This window comes from Lissotriton helveticus, chromosome 2_2 (genome assembly GCF_964261635.1).
Source record: "Lissotriton helveticus chromosome 2_2, aLisHel1.1, whole genome shotgun sequence".
NCBI lineage: Eukaryota > Metazoa > Chordata > Amphibia > Caudata > Salamandridae > Lissotriton > Lissotriton helveticus.
This window is the reverse complement of record NC_136060.1, coordinates 306,099,444-306,122,442: the sequence shown is the minus strand read 5'-3', so window position 1 is coordinate 306,122,442 and position 22,999 is coordinate 306,099,444. Positions and strand designations below refer to the sequence as shown.

The window sequence follows — 22,999 nt, the reverse complement described above, 5'->3', positions numbered from 1 at the left end:
CAAGATCAATAGAATCTCAATTAGAATAGCTGAAGGTGTTTGGGAGGCTCACATCACAACATGGCACCTATTAACTGTAAAGTCAGAAAAGATGTGTTTTACTACCTAGAGGGTACCATAAAATGCAAATGGTAAACAAAATGAGTTAGGTGTCATGGCCTCTACAGCATAACATTAGGAAGTACTATTTACAAGTTCAGATGACAGCCAAAGGAAGGAAATATACCACCTGATGCAGATTGGGACACTGACATTCATAATCTCATTCATAACCTCATTGCCTGCATGACTATGCTTTACATTTACACAACCCATACAGTTAGTTCAGTCTAGTATACACAGCCACTACACAGCCTTCTCTCACTGACCACAAATCACACCAGAAATGCATGCTGCTTCACTGTAGATGAGCTGTGAAACATGCCAATGACCTTTCTGATCTCATCCTAGATCAGAAACTAGGCCTCCAAATCCTCACTGAAAGTTGGCTTAGCGATTCCTCAGGTCCTACCCTTGACATCCTAGTTTCTCCGTGCCACAACATTATCAGACTCGATCAAGTTAAGAGAACAGGAGGAGGCATAGCCTGTATTTGCCACAACAGTCTCTCAGCAAAGCAGTCCCCTTCTGCAACTCTCTCATCCTCCTGTAAATATATGTGCATAGACATCATCAGCAAACATAGACCCTTATGCAGCCTGCACATATTTTATCACCCTCCTGGAGACAAGCTCCCTCTGATCGAATAAACTATGGAATCTATCTTGTCCAACCAGGGACTCCACTGCCCCCAGATCTTCCGTGGTGACTTCAATCTTCACTGGAATGACCTGAATGATCAGGCGGTCAACAGTCTCAAAAACTTCCTAACTGACCTCAACCTGACTCAATTCTGTGACAGTCCAACGGACAATTTAGGCTCGACCTTCGATCTAATCCTCTCCAATCCCAACTCCATTCAGCTTGAATATATTGTCCCTCAGTATAATCCCCTCCAATCCCAACTCCATTCAGCTTTAATCTATTGTCCCTTGCGACTGGTCGGATCATCACTATATCACCTTCCGTATCCTAGAGAGATGGAACTCCAAAAGATTACAGCCATTAAAACAAAAACATTGAAAAGAACACTCCAAAGAACAAACGTAAATGCGCTGCAATCTGTCCCTCCCGCAGCCTGCTTGCATGTCTGACGTTCACAAACTCACTAAACATTCTAACTCCATGTTGACAGCCCTGATTGCAATTGCCCCCCCCCCCACAACTAAAAAGAAAGTCCAACAAAGACTCAAGACCATTATTCAAAGACAGGTTAAACGCAGACAGACACAACCTGTGAATAGCAGAACGCTCATGGAGATCTGCCACATACATTGGTCTCCTTAAGATTTTAAGTCTGAAAAGGAGTAGGCACAACAAACTCATCAGATCAGAAAAAGCAACCTTCCTCAAATCCCAGCTTGACAAAGCCAAAAATCGTCCCAAAAGGTTGTTTGAGCTGATTAAGTTTCAATCCAATAACACTCCTATCCAAACCCCTCTCATCTTCTGCCCTCAGCCAAACTGCAATGACTTTAACGACTTCTTCCTTGAAAAGGTGAGCAAGACGGAATCTGATATAAGGTCTGCCCTGATCGATCAATCACTCTCTCCTGACTCCTCCTTACCCTCGCTCCCTCTTTTTGTGCCCTGTCTCTCCCCTAAAAACAATGCAACTTGGAGTCAATTCACACCCCTCAATGACACATCCATCTTCAACATTCTGTCGACCCTGAAACCTTCAAATCAGTTCAATGATCACCCCCCCCAACTTCTTTAACGAAATGATAAGATCACCAGTCCTGCTCTGGACCAAAATTATCAATACTTCTCTTCTTCAAGGTGAAATCCCTGACTGCCTGAGGTCGGGCTGGTTCTGCCTATTCTCAAAAACCGACGGCTGACACAGAAGATCTGAATAATTTTTGACCAATCACAAACATCTCTACTCTGGCAAAACTCCTTGAGAAATGTGTTCATGAACAACTGTGCAACCACATTGAGGAAATCGGCCACAGCACCGAAACTGCTATCACTCATATAGTTGCCGACACTCTCACAATGCTTGACCAGAACAAGTCTTGCCTACTATTACTACTCGACCTCTCATCTGACAATCTACTGAGCCTTCTGGAATGTAGGATGGGGCTCTCAGGCACTGTACTAAAATAGTTTGCCTCTTTTCTCAATAACAGATCGCAGAGAGTCAAATCCAATCAAACTTTATCCAATTCCAGTCCCTCCACTCTGGGGGTGCACCAGGGTCCTCGTTCTCCCCCACACTTTTCAACCTATTCATTGAACCTCTTGCTGTAATCTTCAAAGCATCTGACAAACAAGTTACTTACCTAGGGTAACGATATATCTGTAAGATACATAGATTAGTGATAGATGCCTTACCTTAGAATTACCCCTAGGCGTCAGAATGGATCCGGAGAATTTTTTTTCGTCAGCAGTACCACTGCGCGTCGATAGGTAGCGTTGGCCGACTCCGTGTTTGTTGTTGGCGTCGTGGTCACCGCAATGACGTCACGGTATCTACTTAGACACCACCCTTGCGTGCTGAAGTCAGTTCTTTACACAACATTACACGCCAAAAGAGCAGAACCATGCAAGACACTGACCATTGGAGCACAAAACTAGTGCCCTGAAAGGGAGTCCTTAACCATAGAAGTCAGTTCGCAAAACGGGGAGGATGGGTGGGGCGGTAAGGAATCAATAGCTAATCTATGTCTCTTACAAATAGATCGTTACCGAAGGTAAGTAACTTGTTCTTCTGAAAGAGACAATTAGTTATAGATTCCTTATCTTAGAATAGTTACCCCAGCAATACCAACCAGAGGTGGGTCTGCAAACTAATTTCACACCAGAAAGTCCTGGAGAACTAAACGGCCAAAGAAGCCGTCTCTCTGGACCAGGCAGTAATGCTTTGTGAACGTGTGCAGAGATGCCCACATAGCTGGCTGACAGATGGTATCGAGGGGGACACCACGTCCCAAAGCAGTGGTAGCTGCCGTCGCCCTGGTGGAATGGGCACGCAGTCCCACTGGAGGCTCCTTCTTTGCCAAAGAATAGCAAGCTCTTATGCACAAAACAACCCACCTAGAGATGGTCAGTTTGTGCAGGCCTGACCTTTTTTGGTGCCCATGTAGGCAAGAATGAACTGGTCAACCACCCGGAATTGTTTTCTGCCATCCAAATAAAATGAAAGCGCATGTTTTGGATTCAGACGGTGGAGCCTCTCTTCCACCTTAGAAGGATCCGGAGTCGGAAAGAAGGTGGGCAGTGATGGTTTAACCAATGTGGAAAGAAATAACCACTTTGGGAAGAAAAGAAGGTCGAGTTCGAAGGACAACCTTGTCCGGATGAACAGCCAGAAAAGGAGTTTTTGAAGAAAGAGCTTGGAGCTCACTAACCCTGCAAGCAGAGGTGATGGCAAACAGAAAGCCAGTCTTTAAAGTCAAAAGTCTGAGAGGACAGTTATGTAGCGGCTCAAAGAGAGCGCACATAAGATAGGTTAGCACTAAGTTCAAGTCCCACTGGGGCATTAAGAAGGGAACAGGAGGAAAAAGAGGAGTAATGCCCTTAAGGAAGCGATTTACAACAGGGGACCTGAAAAGAGAAGGCTAATCAGGAAGCCTAAGAAAGACTGAAATGGCTGATAGGTTGCCCTTTAGAGTGCCCAGAGCGGAGCCCTGCTGGGACAAAGAAAGGAGGAACAAGAGACCCTCAGTAAGAAGGGGGGGAAAGGGGATCCACAGCCTTTGCTGGGCACCATGCCACAAATTTGTTCCATCTGCAGGCGTAAACCGTCTTAGTAGAGGGATGCCTGATGCCAAGATAATATCACAGACTTCAGGAGGAAGGTCAAAGGCTGTCAACTGTTGCCGCTCAATCTCCGTGCAAGGAGGTGGAGGCTGGACAAGTTTTGGTGGGGGACCGTCCCCTGCTGCGGCGACAGAAGATCCTCCCGAAGAGGACGTCTGATCGGAGGATCAATGACCATGTGTAACAGCTCAGGAAACCAGACTCTTCGTGCTCAATACTGAGCAACAAGAATGACTGGAGCCCGATCGTGCTTGATCTTCTTCAGCACTCTGGGCAGAAGTGGTATAGGTGGAAAGGCGTACAGAAGACAGCAACTCCACACGCGGTGAAACGCGTCGCAGAGCAAGTGCCACCTTGGAAATTCCAATGAGAAAAATTGCTGACATTGCGCGCTCTCTTCGGTGGCGAATAGATCTGACCAAGACTCTCTCCACAGCTGAAAGAGACCTTGCATCACCTCCAAGTGAAGACGCCATTTGTGATCCATCATGCACCTATGGCTGAGTTTGTCTGCCCTGGCGTTCAAAGAACCTGCTAGGTGTTGAACCACCAGGGATATACCCTGATGTTTCAGCCATGTCCAGAAACGGAGAGCCTCTTGGCATAGGGTCCACGACCCCACCTGCCCTGTTTGATGCAGTACAACATGATGGTGGTGTTGTCCGTGAACACCTGCCCTACTCTTCCCCAGACAGAGGGAAGGAATGCTTTTAGTGCAAGACGGATCGCCCGGAGCGCCAGAAGGTTGATGTAGAGCCCAGACTTCGCCGGAGACCAGAGACCTCTGATCTCCGTCTTTCCCATGTGGACGCCCCACTCCAGAAGTGATGCATCCATCACCACTGTGAACTCTGGTTGGGGAAGGGAGAGGGATCTGGCGTTGAACCAATCCTGGTTCGTTAGCCACCAGTGCAATTGTTGCGCAGTGCACTCTGAGATCTGAACGCGAATTGGACCGATTCGCCTGATGCTGTGCCCATTGTAGTCCCACTGCAGAGCCTGCATATGCCACCTAGTATGATCCACCAGCAGGATGCAGGAGGCCATGAGGCCCAGAAGTCTCAGAGTCATTGGGACCGAAAACCGGGATGGAGGCTGAAAAACTGGAATCATAGCTCTAATATCCCAGACTCGCTGCTCAGGAGGATAAGTCCGAAACTGCGGCGTGTCCAGAACCGCTCAGATAAAAAGGGAGCTTCTGAGAGGGAACCAGGTGCCACTTTGGCATGTTTATAGTGAACCTCAGTGAGTGCAGGAGGTCTGCCGTATTCTGGAGAAAAGGCCCGCCTTCAACAGCCAGTCGTTGAGATAGGGGAAGACTGGAACCCCTGATCTATGCATATGAGCTGCGACCACTGCCATCACTTTTGTGAACATGCGAGGGGCGCTGGTAAGGCCAAAGGGAAGCACGGTAAACTGAAAGGTCTCGTGGCCCACCTTGAACAGCAGGTAATGCCGGTGGGCCAGCAGGACGGGGATGTGAAAGTAAGCGTCAGAAGGACCAGATGATCCTCTGACATGCGATGGTGCTGAGGTGGCATGGATGGAGGGGTAGTCTCGAAGGGGAAGGAGTAGCCCCTTTGAACTATCTACAAAACCCACCTGTCTGACGTGATGGTGTGCCAGTGCGGGAGGTGGTGGCGAATCCGCTGTCCACTGGCGACTGGTGGCCCTGAAAGGTCGGACCAGAAAGGGTTGGAGGCTGCTGCAGAGGGGGCGCTGGTGGACTGGCCTGCTCGCTGGGTCCCACTCACCGGCCACACAGGGGCTGGACAGCTTGCACAGGCCTTTGGCTCTGGGCGGAACTTGGCAGGGCACCCCTTCTGTAGCCACGAAAGGGACGAAAAGCAGACTGCACCGGGCAGGGAGGTGGTAGCGAGGCCCAAGGATCAGGCCGTAATCTTGGAATCTTTAAGGCGCTCGAGAGCGCTGTCTGCCTTGTCGCCAAACAGACGATGGCCATCAAAGGGCATGTTCAAAAGCGTTGCTTGGACATCCCCTGTAAAACCAGTGGACCTCAACCAGGTGTAGCGTCTTACTGGGCAGGACGATTTCCACGTCGGTAGCACTGAGTCGGCCGTGTCCAGCCCACACCGGATGGTGAACTTTGCTGCGTCTCTCCCTTCGGCAACAGCACAGGAGAGCACAGCCGGGCCTCCTCCAGGCAGTGTGGCAGCACCAGTGCAACTGTGTCCCACACCGAGTGGGAATAACAGCCCAAAAAGCATGTGGTGTTCACCAACCGCAGCCCCAAGCTGGAGGAAGAAAACATCTTCTTGCCAAGGTAATTTCCTATCAGGTGCTGCATTAGGGAATGCACCGTTGGACATAGAGGCTTGGACTACAAAGCTCTCAGGAGCAGGATAGGAAGAGAGGAAAATGGGGTCGCCCGGGCGGGGCAGTGGCGTCGGGCAATCATCCTGTCCACAGGAGCCCCTGTGTTGGGCTTGGTCCAAGTGCCCAAAAGGATGTCCATAAGGGTTTCATTGAATGGCAGTAGGGGCTCCGAGGATGCCACTGACGGTTGAAGCATCTCTGTCAGGAGGTTAGTCCTGACCACCACCGTAGGAAGCTCGATGTTTAGGGCCTCAGCTACCATACGCAATACCACTGCTTAAGATTCACCCTCCTCCGCCGCCGCAGTAGGGGGAGACAGCATGCCAAGGTCTGGGGAGGTGTCCAGACCACTGGACTCACCCAACTCCTCTCTCCAATACGGTTCCTCCAACTGGTCTGCAAGAGGGTCCACAGACCACTCCCAGTCCTCCTCACCCTCTCCTGTGAGCCACTCAGGGCAATAGGAAACATCAGGAGAGAACAGGGGTACAACATTTCCGGTCAGCACCGGTTCCGACGGCGGGCGATGTCTGTCTGGCGCCGTATTCTTATCGAGGGGGAGGCCGGGGTCAACGACCGGCTGGGGACACAACCAGCGTCGTAGGCTGTGGGGGTGTCGTCACTGGATCTGGCACCAGAAGAGGTGTCACAAGGTCGAACAGCGCCAATCTGGATCCAGGCCTGGATCCTTGGGGGTCCTGCGGCACTGAAACCGCCAACTTCGAGTGCCTAGAGACCCCAAATGAGTCCGCAGGGCCTGAGGGCACGCTGGCGGAGTCAGGCTGTCCTAAGATGGAATGTAAGACTTCGTAAAAGCTTTGAAGCTGGGCAGGGGTCGCTTCGGGTCCCGGAAAGTGAGGGAAGGCAGGTGTCGACGTACGGGGAGAAGGCGAAGAGGGACGATGCTTCTTCGCCTTCTTCTTGTGCTTCGACTTACCTGAAGACGAAGACTTCGATGACGAGTAGTGATCCCGTGACCTCCCTCTCGACCGGGACCTCGAAAGGCACGGAGAGGACTGCTGGGCCTCGAGAAACCTTCGGGACTGCTCCCGCAAAGACTTCGGATTCATGGCCCGGCAGTCAGAGCACGACTTCAGGTTGTGGTCGCACTCCAGGCACAAAAGACACACACAAGGATGAGAAGCCTAGAAGCCGGTCCAATGTGACATCCCTCTGTGCACCAGGAGGCGATCAACTCAAAAATGGGTATTGACAAAAGTCGCAAAAACTGGAGTCCAAAAGTGATTTGAGGTACCGCTCTCTCCAGATCTGCGCTGGCTGGCGCGGAAAAAGAAAGAACTGATTTCAGCGCGCGAGGGTGCCGTCTGAGTAGACACTGCAACGTCATTACGGCATCCACCACGCCAAAGACGAACGCAGAGTCGACGCCTGGGGATAATTCTAAGGTAAGGAATATATAACTAATTGTCTCCATCAGATATCCAATATCACATGTATGCGGATGACTCCCAATTGTAGATGAAAATCTCTTCCCCTGAAGAGATCAAGATACTCAACGGAACACTGCACAAAACCCAAAATTGGTTAACTTCCAATCACCTCCACTCTGTATGTGGTGTTACCTCTCCTTCTGGCTCCTTGGAAGGGAACCTTGCGGTACTGCAGAGTCCCTAAGGATTTTCCGGTTTCCTTGTCCTTTTTAATTTTCTAGAGCGCATCATCCACATGTTTCTCAAAGAGCGCTTCCCCATCAAAGGGAAGATTCAAGATCTTGTTTAGGACCTCAGGACGGAACCACAGAGCCTGCAGCCAGCCTTGCCGACTAAGGACAGCAGCGCCAGCCAGGGAGCAGAAAGCAGTCATTGTAATGTCCACTGCACAGTCAATAATTTCTGCAGATGTTTTTGTGCCCTTTTGAATCTTTTTAGCTTCCTTCTTCCCATCTTCCGGCAACTGGTACAGATAGGGTGAAAGGTCGCACCACATTTGGCAATCGTAGCGACCAAGTATAGCTAAGACGTTCGCAGCCCTGATCAACAGGCTCGACAAGGAGGAAAATCTCTTTCCCGTGTTACCAAGGCGTCTGCCCTCTTTATCCGGAGGACTCGTGGGGGGGGGCAGAAGGATTCCTGGACTTCCTCTGGGCAGCTAGAGAAATGACTGAGTCCGGTTTAATGTGGCTGATCAAACAGGCCGGGCTATTATCTGTAGCCTAATACTTTTTCTCCAGGCGAGGTTGTACCGGAATGACCGTGGCTGGATTTTCATCACTTTTACCCCTCCATCCCAGACGAGATCAACAATAGGTATTGATCAAACAGACCTCTTGTAGTGCTCCTTAAAGTCATAAAGGAAACACTCCGACTGCACCGTGGGCATGGGCAGTTGGAATCTCTTAGCCGCTCGCTCCATCAAATTATGGAAAGCCCCTATGTCCGCAGGAGCGGAATCAATAGGTGCTGGCGAAGGAGAAGCCAGATCAGGAATGACAGTCATCCCATTCTATGGCTGGATCTTGAGGGGTAGCAGACCGAGGAGGAGGAACAGAAGTAAGTGGCTCCGCACCTGAAGCTGGAGGCTGCGTCGCAAAATCTCTTCCTATCTCCTGTTGATAGTCGTCCTGATAGTATGAGGCAGGATCATTGCACTGTTCCTCCATGTATTCTACGTCAGAATATGTGTCCTGACACTTGACATGTAACTGAGAAGGGCTATCCGCATAGCCAAACGGACCACCATCCTCCTCAGAACCATCTTCTTCAAGGAGGGGAGCAGGAGGTAGAGGAGTCACCCTCCTGGGGGAAGTCATCGCAGGTGTAATCTGACGCTTCCTGGCGAAATAGAAATGTTTTCCATCGTCGACTAGGTCGTCGACGGGGCCGTTGACGACATGAGAATCGTCGAAGAAATGGGTGTCGTCGACGCAGTCGTCGTCGAGACCATCACCACCACAGCCGTTGTCGTCGCCGAAGTGCATATCGTCGACATCGTCGACGATGACCTAGCCACCACTGGCGTCAAAGTCGTCGACGAGGAACCCTGAGTAGAAGGAGAAGACTGTACCTTTGAAAAAAGAGAGTTAGGAGGGCTTTTTAAAAGTCTTTAGCACCGCAGGAGGAGAAGATGGAGAAATAGAGCTGGATTTCTTCCCCTTTCGATAGTCCTTCCCTCTCCTTTACACCTCAGTAAGGAGATTCGCCAGGACTACGCCTTTCAGACCTATGAGAGGTCTTTTTTAAGGTCTTACCAGGACGTTCTTCAGAAGGCGAAGGAGACACTCTACCCTTTTTAAAGACCTTCTGGAAGATGAAGCAGAAGATCCCTCCTCACTGTCACTGGATACAGGCTCCTTTCTTCACTTGAGTTTCTGGAGCCAGGTTAATAGACATCCTTCACGGTCTCGCAGAGTCTTCGTGGAAAAAGTGCGGCATATATTACAGTCTGCTGCCTTCAGTAAATACAATCTTTATGTTTGTCCTCTACATATAACCTCTTCTTAACTCAGGTGGCACAGGCTTTAAAGAGGGCTTTCTTCTCCTTATCAGACATCTTGAGATGAAGTCCAAGCAGGTTTTGAAGAAAAAACTCTAGAATTCAGAATAACAGGAAAAAACTGAGCAGAGCTCAGTGGAGACTCCCTTGCACAACGTGCGGTAGAAAATCTGAGGTTCTGAGCTGCTCTCAAGAGGGTTCTAAGGGGTGAGGCTGATCTGATTGGTTGTTAGTTTTTTTTGGTCTCTTACAAAAAGAGGTGGATAGGTTGCAAAACAAGAATGGGTATAGGCCTAGGTTCTGTTTTGTAAATGGTTTCTATTGCTATTTTATGTATACCGGGGACTCCCATTCCGACGACGGGGAATGATACAAGCATGGGAATCTATGAAAGTTCCAATACTGGAGTAAGCAGGTTTACTTAATTTATGTAATATGTGAAATGTCTCATCTGACCAACAGCAGCCTCAGAGTGCTTTAGGTGGTACAAGATGGGAGATAGAAGTAGGAAGTGGTATTCTCACTGAGAGACAGCAAAGTTACTGCAGGTCAGGCAGACTGATATGACAGATGAAAAGGAATGATGAATAAGCCTTGGATAGGGCCAAAATGGCATTGACCAGCTGTTGATGGCTGGATGAAGGCGAGTGGATTGCATTTTAAAGAGTTTGGTGCAAAGGGAGATCTTGGTCAAAAGCGGAGTGAAGTGGGTGAAGTCTTAAGGCTTCTCTAGACCTCTCTCAAGTCTTGATAAAAGTAGGCGAAATATGCCATAGTAAGGATCTACTTAACTGCTTTGATTAGTACTTGCTACCCCTTTTCCAATGTGGGAACTGTTTCCATGTTGTACGTCATGACCACCCAGGTGTGGTTATCTTGTTATGGGACGCAGTTCTTAGCAGTGTGGTGGAAGACGGGGTGTGAGAGACAGAGGTGCAGATTCGTTTCAGTAAGCTGGCAGCTTTGATTAGCTTTGCAGGTGCCTTTATGGTATTTCTTGTGATCATTGCCTACGTACTTACTGCACTGAGTTGTCCAAGCGCAAATGTTGTTTAAAGGTTTTTATTCCTGAGCAGGTATTAAGGATAGCAATGGTGAGGTCTGCTGGGACGTGCTTTGTTATATCATCCCATTAATGTCATTGTGAACGTATTGTATTGTATTGCAATGTTTATAAACTGCTTACTACCCACCCCATGTGGGCGACTGAAGCACTTGCCTATATGGGTAGCACGCTACACCATGTAGCATGTGTGGTTGGAACAATGTTTTCTTTGTTGTGATCAAATGTGGGAAGTGGTTCCATGTTGGATGTGAGAACCACTGAAGTGTGGTTATCATGTTATGTTTGAGCATGTATCTATACATAGCCAGTGCAGGTCTGAATTAATGGTTTTCCTAGGGTTAGGACTTCTATTGATGTTGTTGGAGGGGCCTCGAGTTCCATGGGCCATATGGTGATAGGTTGGTATTTGTACCATTGTCAGAGGTCATGATCTCGGTCTTTGTGCTGAGCTTTAGGTGGGTATTCATCACTCAGTCATCCATTTGTTTTTGGCATTAAGGCAGGCATATAGTTTTGAGTTATAGATCTCTTCCAGGCCATCCATTATTGGAATGATTTACAGGTTGTCTGTATAGCCATAAAAGTTGAGGTTGAATGATTTAACCTGGTTTACTAAGGGAGTTAGGTACATCAGTGGTTCTTAACCTGGGGTCGATGGCCATGGACCCTGAGGGTTCACAAAACCTACGTGGGGGCCTTCGACCGCTTAGAAAATCAAATAATATTAGCAGAGTAATAAATATTATATAAATTAAAAATCCACATAAAATTAAAAAAATTTTAAAATGCTCCACAAATGTTGAGGAATTTGAAATTGGAAGTTAAAAACGAAGTTGGTATCCTTGCTTTATTCGCTGCAGCAGCAAAGTACAACAAACAGAGTCTAGTATGGATGACCAGTGGCCTCAATTGAAGCATCGGTATGTGCTAACAAAAAAAGTGAATTCATTCACAGCAAAAAAGACAAAGTGATAAGCTAAAGTTGACCTAGTTTCGTCTTTCAGAAATAAAATAACATTTCAAAAAGCCTCCACAATAGAGATTTTTGCATATTTTTTGTCTTTGTGAATTAAATACAATATTTCATTATCTCCAATTGTTTGACGTAAACTTGTTTCTTGATTAATGTGCACTGTTTTGAGTTAACAAGCACAGAAATTCATTAGGAAGGGTTCCCCATCTTCTAGTAATAATTCATTGGGCATCTACAAAGTGAAAAAGGCTAAGAACTGCTGAGTTCGCTGTTGAATAATCGAGGCGATATGAAGAACAACACCTGAGGGAAATCGCAATGTTCAGTGGCAGGAGCTGATGGAAGGACACAACAATGTTGGGTGCCAGGAGCTGTTGGAGGGACACCACAGTGTTGGGTGCCAGGAGTTGATGGAGGGACACCACAGTGTTGGGTGCCAGAAGCTGATGGAGGGACACCACAGTGTTGGGTGCCAGAAGCTGATGGAGGGACACCACAGTGTTGGGTGTCAGGAGCTGATATGAAAATTGAAAGGTTAACTGCTCTTTGTCTCGGAGGTGAAAAGAAATCCATCGTATAGCTTTTTCATGTAATTCAAGATGATGAAGTCTTTGTAATAATGTGTGGTGGTGTAAAGTGTGGAATGCCGCTGATAAATCCAGGAGCAATACGGCGGACATTCCAATTTTGTCCACTGTGAGTATTAGGTGATCCCAAATGGTAGCGGCGCTGTGTATCCACTGGTCTGAAGCCCGACTGTTGTTATGACATTAAGTCATCTTCTTCTGGTCATTTTGAAAGTTGAGCAAATAATGGTTTTTAAAATATTTTTCTGAGAATGATCCATTTTATGTACGTTTGGGGTGAGGTTTTTCTTTTTTTTTTTTTTAGGAGTGGTCTAATGTATGAGGCTTTCATCTCAGTTGGGAATGAACCTAGTTCCATGGACTTTTTGAGTAAGCATATATCAACTTCCCTCTATAGGCTGTGTAAAGGATTTTTTTTCCAAGATATTTGTAGGTGCTGAGTCTGAAGTTCATCCTGATGGGCTGCTTGCAATGATAATGTCAAGGATATATTTTTCTGAGTGGGTATTGAAAGTATGTAGTGGTGGAAGACTGCTTTAATATCTTCCTATGTTAGTTTGGTCAGATGTTGGGATGATATTTGCCTGTGTTTTCCTTAAGGTCATTTTCTGTCTTTTCTCATTTTTTACTTATATTCTATGGAAAATTCAAATGATAGCTGCGCTTTGGTGTTTATGCACTTTGGGAATTCTGCTATAACCATGTAGAGTTTCTTAGAAGGACATTCAGCTTCAGTTATGCTGGAGGACTAGTGTTGTATTTTTGTGGTTCGGATGGCTCTTTTCTAGGGTCTGTTCTGTTATAGTGGAGTAGAGTGATTTTCTCTTTTTCATCTCTTGATTTCCTCAAATTGCCTTGTAGTATGTTAAGCAGGGTTTTTATTCTTTTGATGTGGTCATTAATCCATGTGGAATTATTTTTGTGGTTAACTCTGGATGTGGCCTTTATCAGTATCAGTTTGTCCAGTGCAGAGGGGATACAGTTGTAGAAGGTGTCTATATTTTGAGGTTCCGTATTTTGGGGTCTCTTTCAAGATGGGAAGGTAGTCAGTGGTGGACACATTTTTCCATTGTCTGCATGTGGTTTGTTGGTGAGTTGTGGAATTTTTGAATTATTGTCACTGATAGAGGTCTGTTGATTTTAAAGGTGATGATGTTGTGGTCACGCCAACTTACTTGGGAGTCGTCTGTTACTACAACCTACCCCAAGTGGGCAAATATGACATTCAGAGTATGTCCATCGGAGTGAGTTGGACGGCAACAATTAGTTGGAGGTTAAAAGCCTCAAGGCTGGTTGTGGTATGAATCTCCTGGTCAAAATATATATTTAAGGTCCCCTAGAACATATAGGTTTTGAAAGTTGAGATAGTTTATATTCATTGTATCTGGTAAGAAAATTTTGCATTGATGGGGGTCTATATTTTAAGAGGAAGGAATAAGTTATAGTTGCAGTGGGTAGATATCTTATCATAAGGATTTACAGCTATCCATGGTGTGGTTTTCAAGGTGTGTTATTTTGAGTGATTTTTCAATGAATGACAGCTAGGAATCCTCCAATACGATTGTATGCAAAATCCCTGAGACAAGTTACCAAAGTCTTAAGAACATGAACAAGGATCAAATCTTGAATTGTCACATAACAGATATCAAGTAAGTACCTCTGCATTCTTTTCTTAGCTGGTAGAATCTTTGTTCTTACCTGACAACATTTTTTTTCTATTTTCTCTGTATTTTGCTTCAACAGAGGTGCCTGGATTTCCATGCTGGAGGGTATGAAGTGGGCTCTTCAAGTAAGAAAGACTGGATGCCAAGTTGACTGCAACAACTCAAGTGTAAATGTAAAGAATTTAGTTTTCTTTCTCACAGGTGTTCTGGGTTGATCACCAATGACAATACTACTTTGTTGGGTTTGCTGAAGAACTGGTGGTTTATGGTTGCTGTGTCATGGACTTTATGCAGACGTTTTCCCCAAGATGGCTGGCGATAAGTGTGAGACCTCACAAGAGGTCGCACAAGAGCTCAGCATGAATGTGCATCCGCCCAATCACTGTTTTTCTATGATTAAGACCCATTTAAATAATTCGTTCAACCTGTCAAGCAACAGGTTGACAGCAACCTTCTGACGAGGAGTGGGTCGGCAGACTAGTGCTCGCCCCTCCCGCCAATCCCCAGTATAAATGGCCACACCCACCAGGAAGCGCAGCGGACGAGCGCAGCGGGCGCGCCAAAGGCGCGCCTAAGGCAAGCCTGTCTGCGCCCGTCCGCGCCAGATCGAGCCCTGAGCCCGGGATCTCTGCAACACCAATACCATTCCCAGTCAGGTACACCCAAGAAACCCTCCTCCAACTTAGGAATAGCATCCCCACTCCTTGTCTCCATAATATCTCTCTAGAGGAACGACAATCTTGTTGTACTCATTGCTCATACAGACTGACACCACGCATCTCCCCCAAAAAACGATGGATTAAGATGGCCTTACTTAACTGTAGGTCCCTCCCGAAACACAGTGCAGAAATCAATCTGCTCCTGTCGGAATCTGAACTTGACGTACTCTTTCTTACCGAAACATGGATCAATTCTACATCGGACCCTGACATAGTTCAAACACTCCCCCCCGGGTGCCTAATTAAACACCAGGACAGACCCTCCGGGATAAGGGGTGGAGTCGCAATTATTTTCAGAAACAATCTGTCCTGCGATTTTAAGGACAGTCCAGTTCAGGATTGTGAAAATATCCGCTTCTCTATCTACCTATCCCCCTTAAAAACACTTTTGGGGATCCTCGTCTATCGCCCTCCAGGGCAGCAAGGTCTTTTCTGCAAATCCCTAGTGGAAACTATCTCCTCTCTCGCCTGCCTATCCCCTAACTTTACGGTTTTAGGAGACCTAAATATCCACTTTGATGACTTGAAAAACAAAACAGCGGAGGACCTTAAGGAAGACCTAGCCTCCCTCAACAACCGCTTAAAAGGCAATCAGCCGACCCACTCTAAGGGCCACCTGTTGGACTCTATATTCACTAATATCCCTGGCCTAGTAGTGGGCGAGCCTCTTCCCATTCCTTGGTCAGACCACCATTTAATCCCCTTCAAGCTTCAACTCCTCACCGAAGCCCCGGATAGACCCCCTCCCCAAGCACCATCTCGCCCCTGGCCAAAACTGGACACAGCAGTTTGGGCTCACGAACTAGCCTCCACTACACCTGATATCGACCTAGATTCTTCCCTGGCGGAATCCCAACTCCGATCCTGGATTGTACAATCCCTAGACTCAATCCTCCCCAACAAACTACTTCCCAGTAAGAAGGGAACTTTTAAATCCCCCTGGTTCACACCAGAACTGCGCGAACTTAGAAAAAAGTGTAAAAAGCTTGAGCGTCTTTGGAGAAAGGACTGGGCTAACGAGAGTAAAAGAGAATACAGGTCAGCCATGAAGGATTACAAAACCTGCATAAATACACCCAGGCAACATTTTTCGAAGGAAAAATATTAGCTGCAGCAAACTCCTCCACAGAAACTTACCGCATCGTCCGCCTGCTGACAAAAGCCCCGGAACCACAGCCCATACTGGATCCATCTGGCATCAGATGCAATCAGTTAGCCGAGTTTTTTTCAGTTAAAATTAATAATATCCTAAAAACTCTCCCCACCCATAGCACTCTCCCATACCCCCTGACCCCTCCCACTTGACCGGAGGCTCCTCGTCTTGAGGTGTTCTCCCCGGTGTCCACAGAGCTGTTTTTGGCCACCCTACATACGGTGAAGAGTGGGGCTCCTACAGACCCAGCACCCATGAGCAAACTAAAACTGGTTGCCTCCACGGTCTCTTCCCCCATCACCAAACTTATCAATGCGTCTTTTACCCAAGGAATCGTTCCCACCAACTGGAAGAAAGCAACAGTTTGCGCGCTTCTTAAAAAGCCTCACCTCGCTCCCGCTGACTTGTCTAATTTTAGACCAATTTCTCTCCTCCCGGGCATTAGCAAAGTGGCTGAGAAGATTGTCAATCACCAACTCTCCCTCTTCTTAGAATCTAACAACCTTCTCCGTCATTCCCAGACAGGGTTCAGACCAGGACAGGGAACGGATACCGCACTCCTAGCCGCGATCGAAGAGGCAAGAACCATTCTAGATGCAGGAGGATCAGTGGCAGTGATCCTCCTGGATTTGAGCGCCGCTTTCGATACGGTGGATCATGCCATCCTTATCCACCGTCTCAGCATGGCAGGAATTTCTGGTACCGCCCTGTCCTGGATCAAGTCCTTCTTAGAAGGCAGAACCTTTCAGGTGACCGACGGCTCGGTCAACTCCAGAGCTCTCCCCCTTCAGTGTGGGGTTCCCCAGGGCTCCTCCTTGAGCCCCACACTTTTTAACGTATACATGTCTCCCCTAGAAGACATCGTAACACCCTTCGGCATAAAGGTAGTCATGTACGCCGACGACACCCAGCTGGTCGTTTCTATAAACCAGTCGACCAAATGTCTGGACAACTTGTCTTCTTGCCTCCAGAATATCTCACAATGGATGTGCGACTCTCGCCTTAAACTTAACGGAGAGAAGTCTGAGATCCTTCTTCTGGGTGACCCACGCAGACTCCCCGTTTCCTCACTTGGCCACCCTGTATGGGATCGCCCCCCACCCCCAAGAATGAAATCAAGAGCCTTGGTATCTGGATGGACCAGGATCTCAATTTTAAAGTCCAGGCAAGAAAAACCGCCGGCACATGCTTTGGCCTTATACAGGTAGCTCGAAAAATCCTTCCATTAATCCCCATTCAGTCCAGGAAACTGCTAATGCAGGGGCTAGTTATCTCTAGACTGGACTACGGAAACGCCCTGTATTTAGGTGCCCCCTCATCGGTCATCAACAGACTACAATGTGCCCAGAATGCCGCTGCCAGGCTCCTTACCGGGACCAAATCCAGATGCTCTGCCAAACCTGCCCTCAAATCATTACATTGGCTCCCAATTCAGGAAAGGATCACCTTTAAAACCCTCTGCATCTCACATAAAATACTTCATGGCAGAGGCCCCCTATTCTGAGATCCCTCATCAAACCACTTCATTCCAACAGACAGTTGAGATCAGACTCCCTCTCCTTGGCCAGTGTCCCCAGAATAAGAAAAGCTCGTTCAGGAGGACGTCTCTTCTCATATAATGCTCCAAAGTTATGGAACACCCTCCCGCTCCCCATTCGAAGGGAAACCAACCTATTGGCCTTTCGTAGGCTACTGAAAACCTGGCTTTTTCCATAAAAACTCCCCTCTGAATTATGCAGGTTGAATGTCAGCGCTGGGACGCCCTTGGGTAGCTACGCGCTTTACAAATTTGAAATCAAATCAAATCAAATCAAATCATACTCTATAAACTTCTAAATTCGGACTCTTTTAAGAAGACCTAGGTTTATTGTTTGAAATTTGTATGTATGCATTTGGTATTTATATAGTGTAAACACAGAAGAAAGGCTTAACACCTCAAGAAAAAAGGTATTCAGAGACTGAAGGTTTTGTTACGTGCATTTGTAAAGCACCCACGAGAATATCCTGGAACTGAGTAGGTGTGGGTCTAGCCTCAACTCGGGCAAGCTGGGGCTATTCAGCATCATGCAGAGCTCAAGGAGCGAGGGGGAGGCTCTGATGTGTTGTGGAAGGTTGTTGCATTCTTTAGGGGCAATGTAGGAGAAGGCCCAGCCTCCGGATCTGGTTCTATGTAGGCATGATGTGTGTGCAAATAGAAGTCCGTCCCTGAGGAAGAGTCTGGAGATTCTATGAAAGGCGATCTAACTGTTAAGGTAGACAGGCCCTATGTTGTATAGTGCTTTGAAGATGTGCGTGAGGTGTCTGAACTAAGCGTGCTTGTGTATCAGGTGCTAGTGGAGCTCCTTGAGGTATGACATGATAGGAATGTTGCGTGGGAGGTTGAGGGTGAGTCTAGCAGCGAAGTTGGAAATTGTATGTGATCTTCTGTACGTTGCTTACTGATCCAGCTTGCTAGTGACCATGGTGTGATTGTGTGATGGTTTTGTGGTGTTGGTCTGGAGCCATTTGAAGATTTTACTCAGGATCTTCATGACTTGGAAGCAGGATGCGGCAACGGTGTCAACTTGCGAGGTCATGTATAGCTTGCGGTCTATGATGATCCTGAAGTTCTTGGCATGTGTGGTGTAGGTGGGTGTAGGTCCAAGTTAGGCCAGCCCCCACGTGGGCTCCCTTGGCGAGATTTTTTGTTGAAGATCACAACTTCTGTCTTGTCGGTGCATGGATTGAGAAAGTTTGCTTTCATCCAATCGGCGACTTCTGGCATGCAGGTGGCAAACTGGTTCTGTGTATTTGGAATCTTATTTGAGAGGGAAAGTATGAGCTGCTGGTCGTCAATGTAGAAGAGAACATCTATGTTGTGGGCTTGTATGATGCAGGCAAGATGGTATAAATAAGTGTTGAAGAGAGTTAGACTCAGGGGAAAACCTTGCGGAGCTCCACAGATGTTGTTATGGATTGCCGAAGAGTAAGTGGCCAGGCTGACTGCTTGAATCCTGCCAGCCAGGAAGGAAGGAGTATCTCAAAGGGGGAGTGAGTTGTTGGGCGAGTACATGTATGTGTCTGTGAGTGGTTGTGTGGCTGGGTGAGTAGACGTACACGAGGTTGTATGGGGGTGTGAGTTGGTGTGTAAGTGGTTCTGTGGATGATGTCATCTGAGATGTTATTAGTGATGTCACTGACCAGGTCATGAGTGATGTAATATGTGAGGTCAGAAGCATAGCATTGCAGGGGTGTAAGTTACAGTTATCTCAGGTAACTAGAACTGCTGAATTTCAAGGGTTTTGTATGAGTGAAATCTCCGCCTAACTTTAACGGCCTCTAACCTGTGTGGTTTTTTCGGTGAATATCTATGGTTTTTATAATTCTATTTCCTAACTATAAAGTACCTGTAGCCTTTGGTTTTTTAAGTGAATTTCTATGTTTTTTTAACTACTAGATGCATTTGCAAGTTTTCAGCAATCCCGTTGTATGGGACTTACAGCTGGTAACAGGAGGGATTCTTGGCTCCCCCGAACCAGTAGTTCGCCAGGAGGTGTATTTACAGAGTGGTGGAGAAAGGGGGTGTGCCTCGGATGAGCTCTCAGCAATCCTGCTGTGTGGGACTTCCTGGAGGTAACATGAGGGGTTGTTGGCCCCCAAGGACTTCAGCAGTCAGGGGGACTTCGTACCAAAACCAGCGGTACACCAGGAGGCGCATTTTCAGAATGGTGGCGAGAGGGGGTGGGGTCTCAGACGATCGCTCAGAAATCCCACTGTGTGGGACTTACTAAAAGGAGGGGTTGTTGCCCCCACCTCCCAAAGACACTCAGCAGCCAGGAGGCCTTAATTTCCCCAACCAGTAGTGCACTAGGAGGCGCGTTTGCAGAGTGGTGCGGAGAGGGGGTGGGATCTCATGAGCTCTCAGCAATCCCATGAGTGAGACTTACTGGAGTTAACAGGAGGGATTGTTGCCCCCAAAGAAAAGGACCCTCACCAGCCAAGGGGACTTAATCCCCCAACAAGTGGTATGCCAGGAAGTGTCTTTCCTGAGTGGCTGAGAAATGGGGAGGGCCTCCAGCAATTTCCCCCTGGGGTGGCATTTTTTTTTTTATTAGAGGAGGGGGCCTTGCGACTCCCCTCCTTCTGCCAATTTATGCCCTGGGATCACATCCCCCAGAGCACGGTGTTAAAAAAAATATCTTCCTAAAAGGGGAGGAGGGGTGTGTGGCCCCCTCCTCAGGCTGATTTCAGTCCAGGGACCCCATTCCCGAACACGGCCATTTAGAAATAGGGGTTCGCTGCAGCCTCCCCGGGACGATTTCAAGCCTGTGGACCCCATCCCCGTGGGCAGGGCCATGTATGGGTGTGAAAGGGGGGTGGGAGGTGTGTGTGTGTGTATATATGGGTGTGTGTCTGTATGGGTGTGTTTGTATGGGTGTGTTTGTTTCATCACCTCAGTATGGCATTACTTATCTAATAGATTGTCATATTCCCAAAGAGACCATGGCATCTGCATCTTTTTCGATTTACTTTTACAGATGTTGGTTTGTTTAGTTTCAATACTGCCAAACTAGGATATGCCACTATTAATATTTTTACACAAGACAGAGTGGAATATGGACAGAGATACTCTATTTATGAACTTTAAAGATAAAGAGAAAGACCTTATTATCTGCATTTCAATAATAAACTCAATTGCCCACTCTCTATTTAAAGAAATGAAAATAATGTTCATATAGTGCAAACACACCTCTGATTTATATGAGTCTCTTGAATCTTCTTCAGAATGGTCATATCTTCTTTTCCAGCTGCTCTCACTAAGCCTGAAAACAAAAGCAACATCAACCTATTATACACAGATACTATCAGTACAATCTTAGATATATTGAGTGCAGCATGCTCCATCTCCTCCCCCTTTAAACATCAAAATTCACCTGCACAAGCTGGAGGAACCTTTTTAAGGCCTATAAGAAAAGCAACTCACAGAAGAGCAACACGGAGAAGGAATTAAACTATTAATTGTACATACGATTATATACACCCAGGTTAAAAAGATCTCATGTTTCTGTTTTTCAGACATTTTAATGAATTACATACTTTTAACTTGCTGTATCTAAGTGTTCAAGCGGTCTAGATAGGTACTCTTACTTTTATAGACAAAGAGAAAATAATCTACTCCACATCCAAAAATAAAAACAGTTTTCAGAAAACATGGCAATACCCTTTTGGGTATAATAAAGGTGAAAGCACATTTCTGCTTCGACATGGGGTGCTGTCTGAAGCTTTACCTTCCGACTTAGAACCTGTTTTAGATCTTGGCAGATGGGATACTCCATCACAAATGTAACGGATATCCTGTCCACCATATCACAAGTGCATTATATCCTATGGCACTTGTAAGACGGCTGACGGGATATCCATCTGGTTTATGACAGATTATCCCATCTATCAAGATCTAGATCTGGCCCTTGGTCTCTAAAATAGAAGTCCAAAATCCCCAGCAGGGAAAGACAGCAGGCTGGGGATTAACTATCAGGCTGCTGCATGGAGGTGTTAAAGAGGCTCTGTTGGAAGCTGGCTCTGAATATACTATACCAAAGTAAGGTATGGCGTGCACAGAGTCCAGTGGATCCCCAAAGCTAGGCAGAGGCTAAAGTATATAATACATTATTCTCTATTTGTGGTTGTGTGGGTGAGTAGTAAGGCTTCATCAGAGGGTAGTGTTAAGCATTTATTGTACACACTCAGGTAAGGCCTGATTTCACACACTCAAAGACTGAACTCTGACCAATTTGTTTTGTATACAAATATTATTTAGTTGTATTTTATTTCTAGAACCAAGCCAGGCCTGGTACAGATAAGTGTAATAGTACTTTGCAAGACTAATGCAGTTCAATAGAGTTTGATTGCAGTTGAATGCAATTGGATTGGCTACAAGTATGTCACTTGTTCATAAAACAGTTGGAATTATTTTTCAGTTACTATTGAGATTACTTTGTAGGTTAATTTTCGGATTACTTTTTAAGTTACTTTTTCTACTCAGTGTGATATGCCTAGATATCACACTGGCTATTGAGGAAACAGTGGCTCCTGTGGAGTAGTAAGGAATATTTCTAATAAAGTTACGCACAATGGCAATACAAAGGGTTGGGGTGATGTCAGAAAGAAAGCTAGCTATACACAATTTGTGAAATTATTTATATAGGAAATAAGTAAGTAACACAATATATACATAGGTGTTCAAGTTGAAAGATATGCTGTACAAATGGCTAAAAATTAGACAAAAATGTGTGGTGTCCCAGTGAAAGACAATTGAACCTAAGCTAAACAGTTTTATTTTTTTTCGAGTTTTATATAGCGCATAGTTACCCGTGAGCATCCCAGCGCTTGTTCCAGAAACCGAAAGGTAGCAGTCAAACGTACTCAAAGGCATCAGTTAGGGAAAAGTTGTGTTTTAAGGAGTTTGCGGAAACGGAGAAGACAGGTCTCTGAACGCAAACTCAGGGGGAGCGAATTCCATAGAATAGCTATATTCACTGAGAATCTTCTTCCCCCTGTATGTGCCTTTTTAACTTTAGGAGTCTTGAGCAGGTGTTTCTGATCCGAGCGCAGGGCTCTATTAGCCTTATAGGGTATAACTAGTTTCTTCAGTATAGGAGGACCTTTATCCTGAAGAATTGTATGCGCGAGGCAGAGGGATTTGATTTTGACCCTTTCGCGCACCGGCAACCAATGCAATGCCTTCAACGCAGGTTTAGCCGATGTTCTTAAGAAGCCGTGCTGCAGCGTTTTGGATATGTTGGAGTTTGTTGAACGTTGCTTCAGGGGCACCAAGAAAGATAGCGTTGCTATAATCCAATCTTGATATAATCAGCCCCTGAATAAGCAGCTTCCTGGACGGCGGTGGAAGGAGGGGCAGAACTTTCCGAGCTGAACGGAGAAGACCGAAACAGACTCCTGCCGTTTTTTTCGCCTGAGTCCTGAAGGAGAGATCTTGTTCCAGCCAAACCCCGAGACTCTTAATCTCCTCCTTTGGGCTCGGGAGTTCGCCCAAACAGCTGGGCCAGATAGTTGAGGGGAATGAAGAGCCTTTATGCCCTAAAAGCATTATTTCAGTCTTTGAGCCGTTCAGCTTCAGTGCTGACTCTCACATCCAGGTGTGGACTTTGGACATGCAGGAATGCAGCGCGTCTGGGCTTTC

At 46.7% G+C, this 22,999-nt stretch overlaps 1 protein-coding gene across 2 annotated transcripts in view; it reads right to left on the bottom strand.

The window, feature by feature from the left end:
• Nucleotides 1-22,999, bottom strand: part of BOD1L1 (biorientation of chromosomes in cell division 1 like 1) — a 500,752-nt gene that overhangs the window by 282,589 nt on the left and 195,164 nt on the right. For both annotated transcript variants that reach the window (XM_078678462.1, XM_078678463.1), the window contains exon 9: nt 20,549-20,621. In XM_078678462.1, the coding sequence (XP_078534588.1) occupies nt 20,549-20,621 (73 nt within the window). The remainder of the gene's footprint in view (nt 1-20,548; nt 20,622-22,999) is intronic.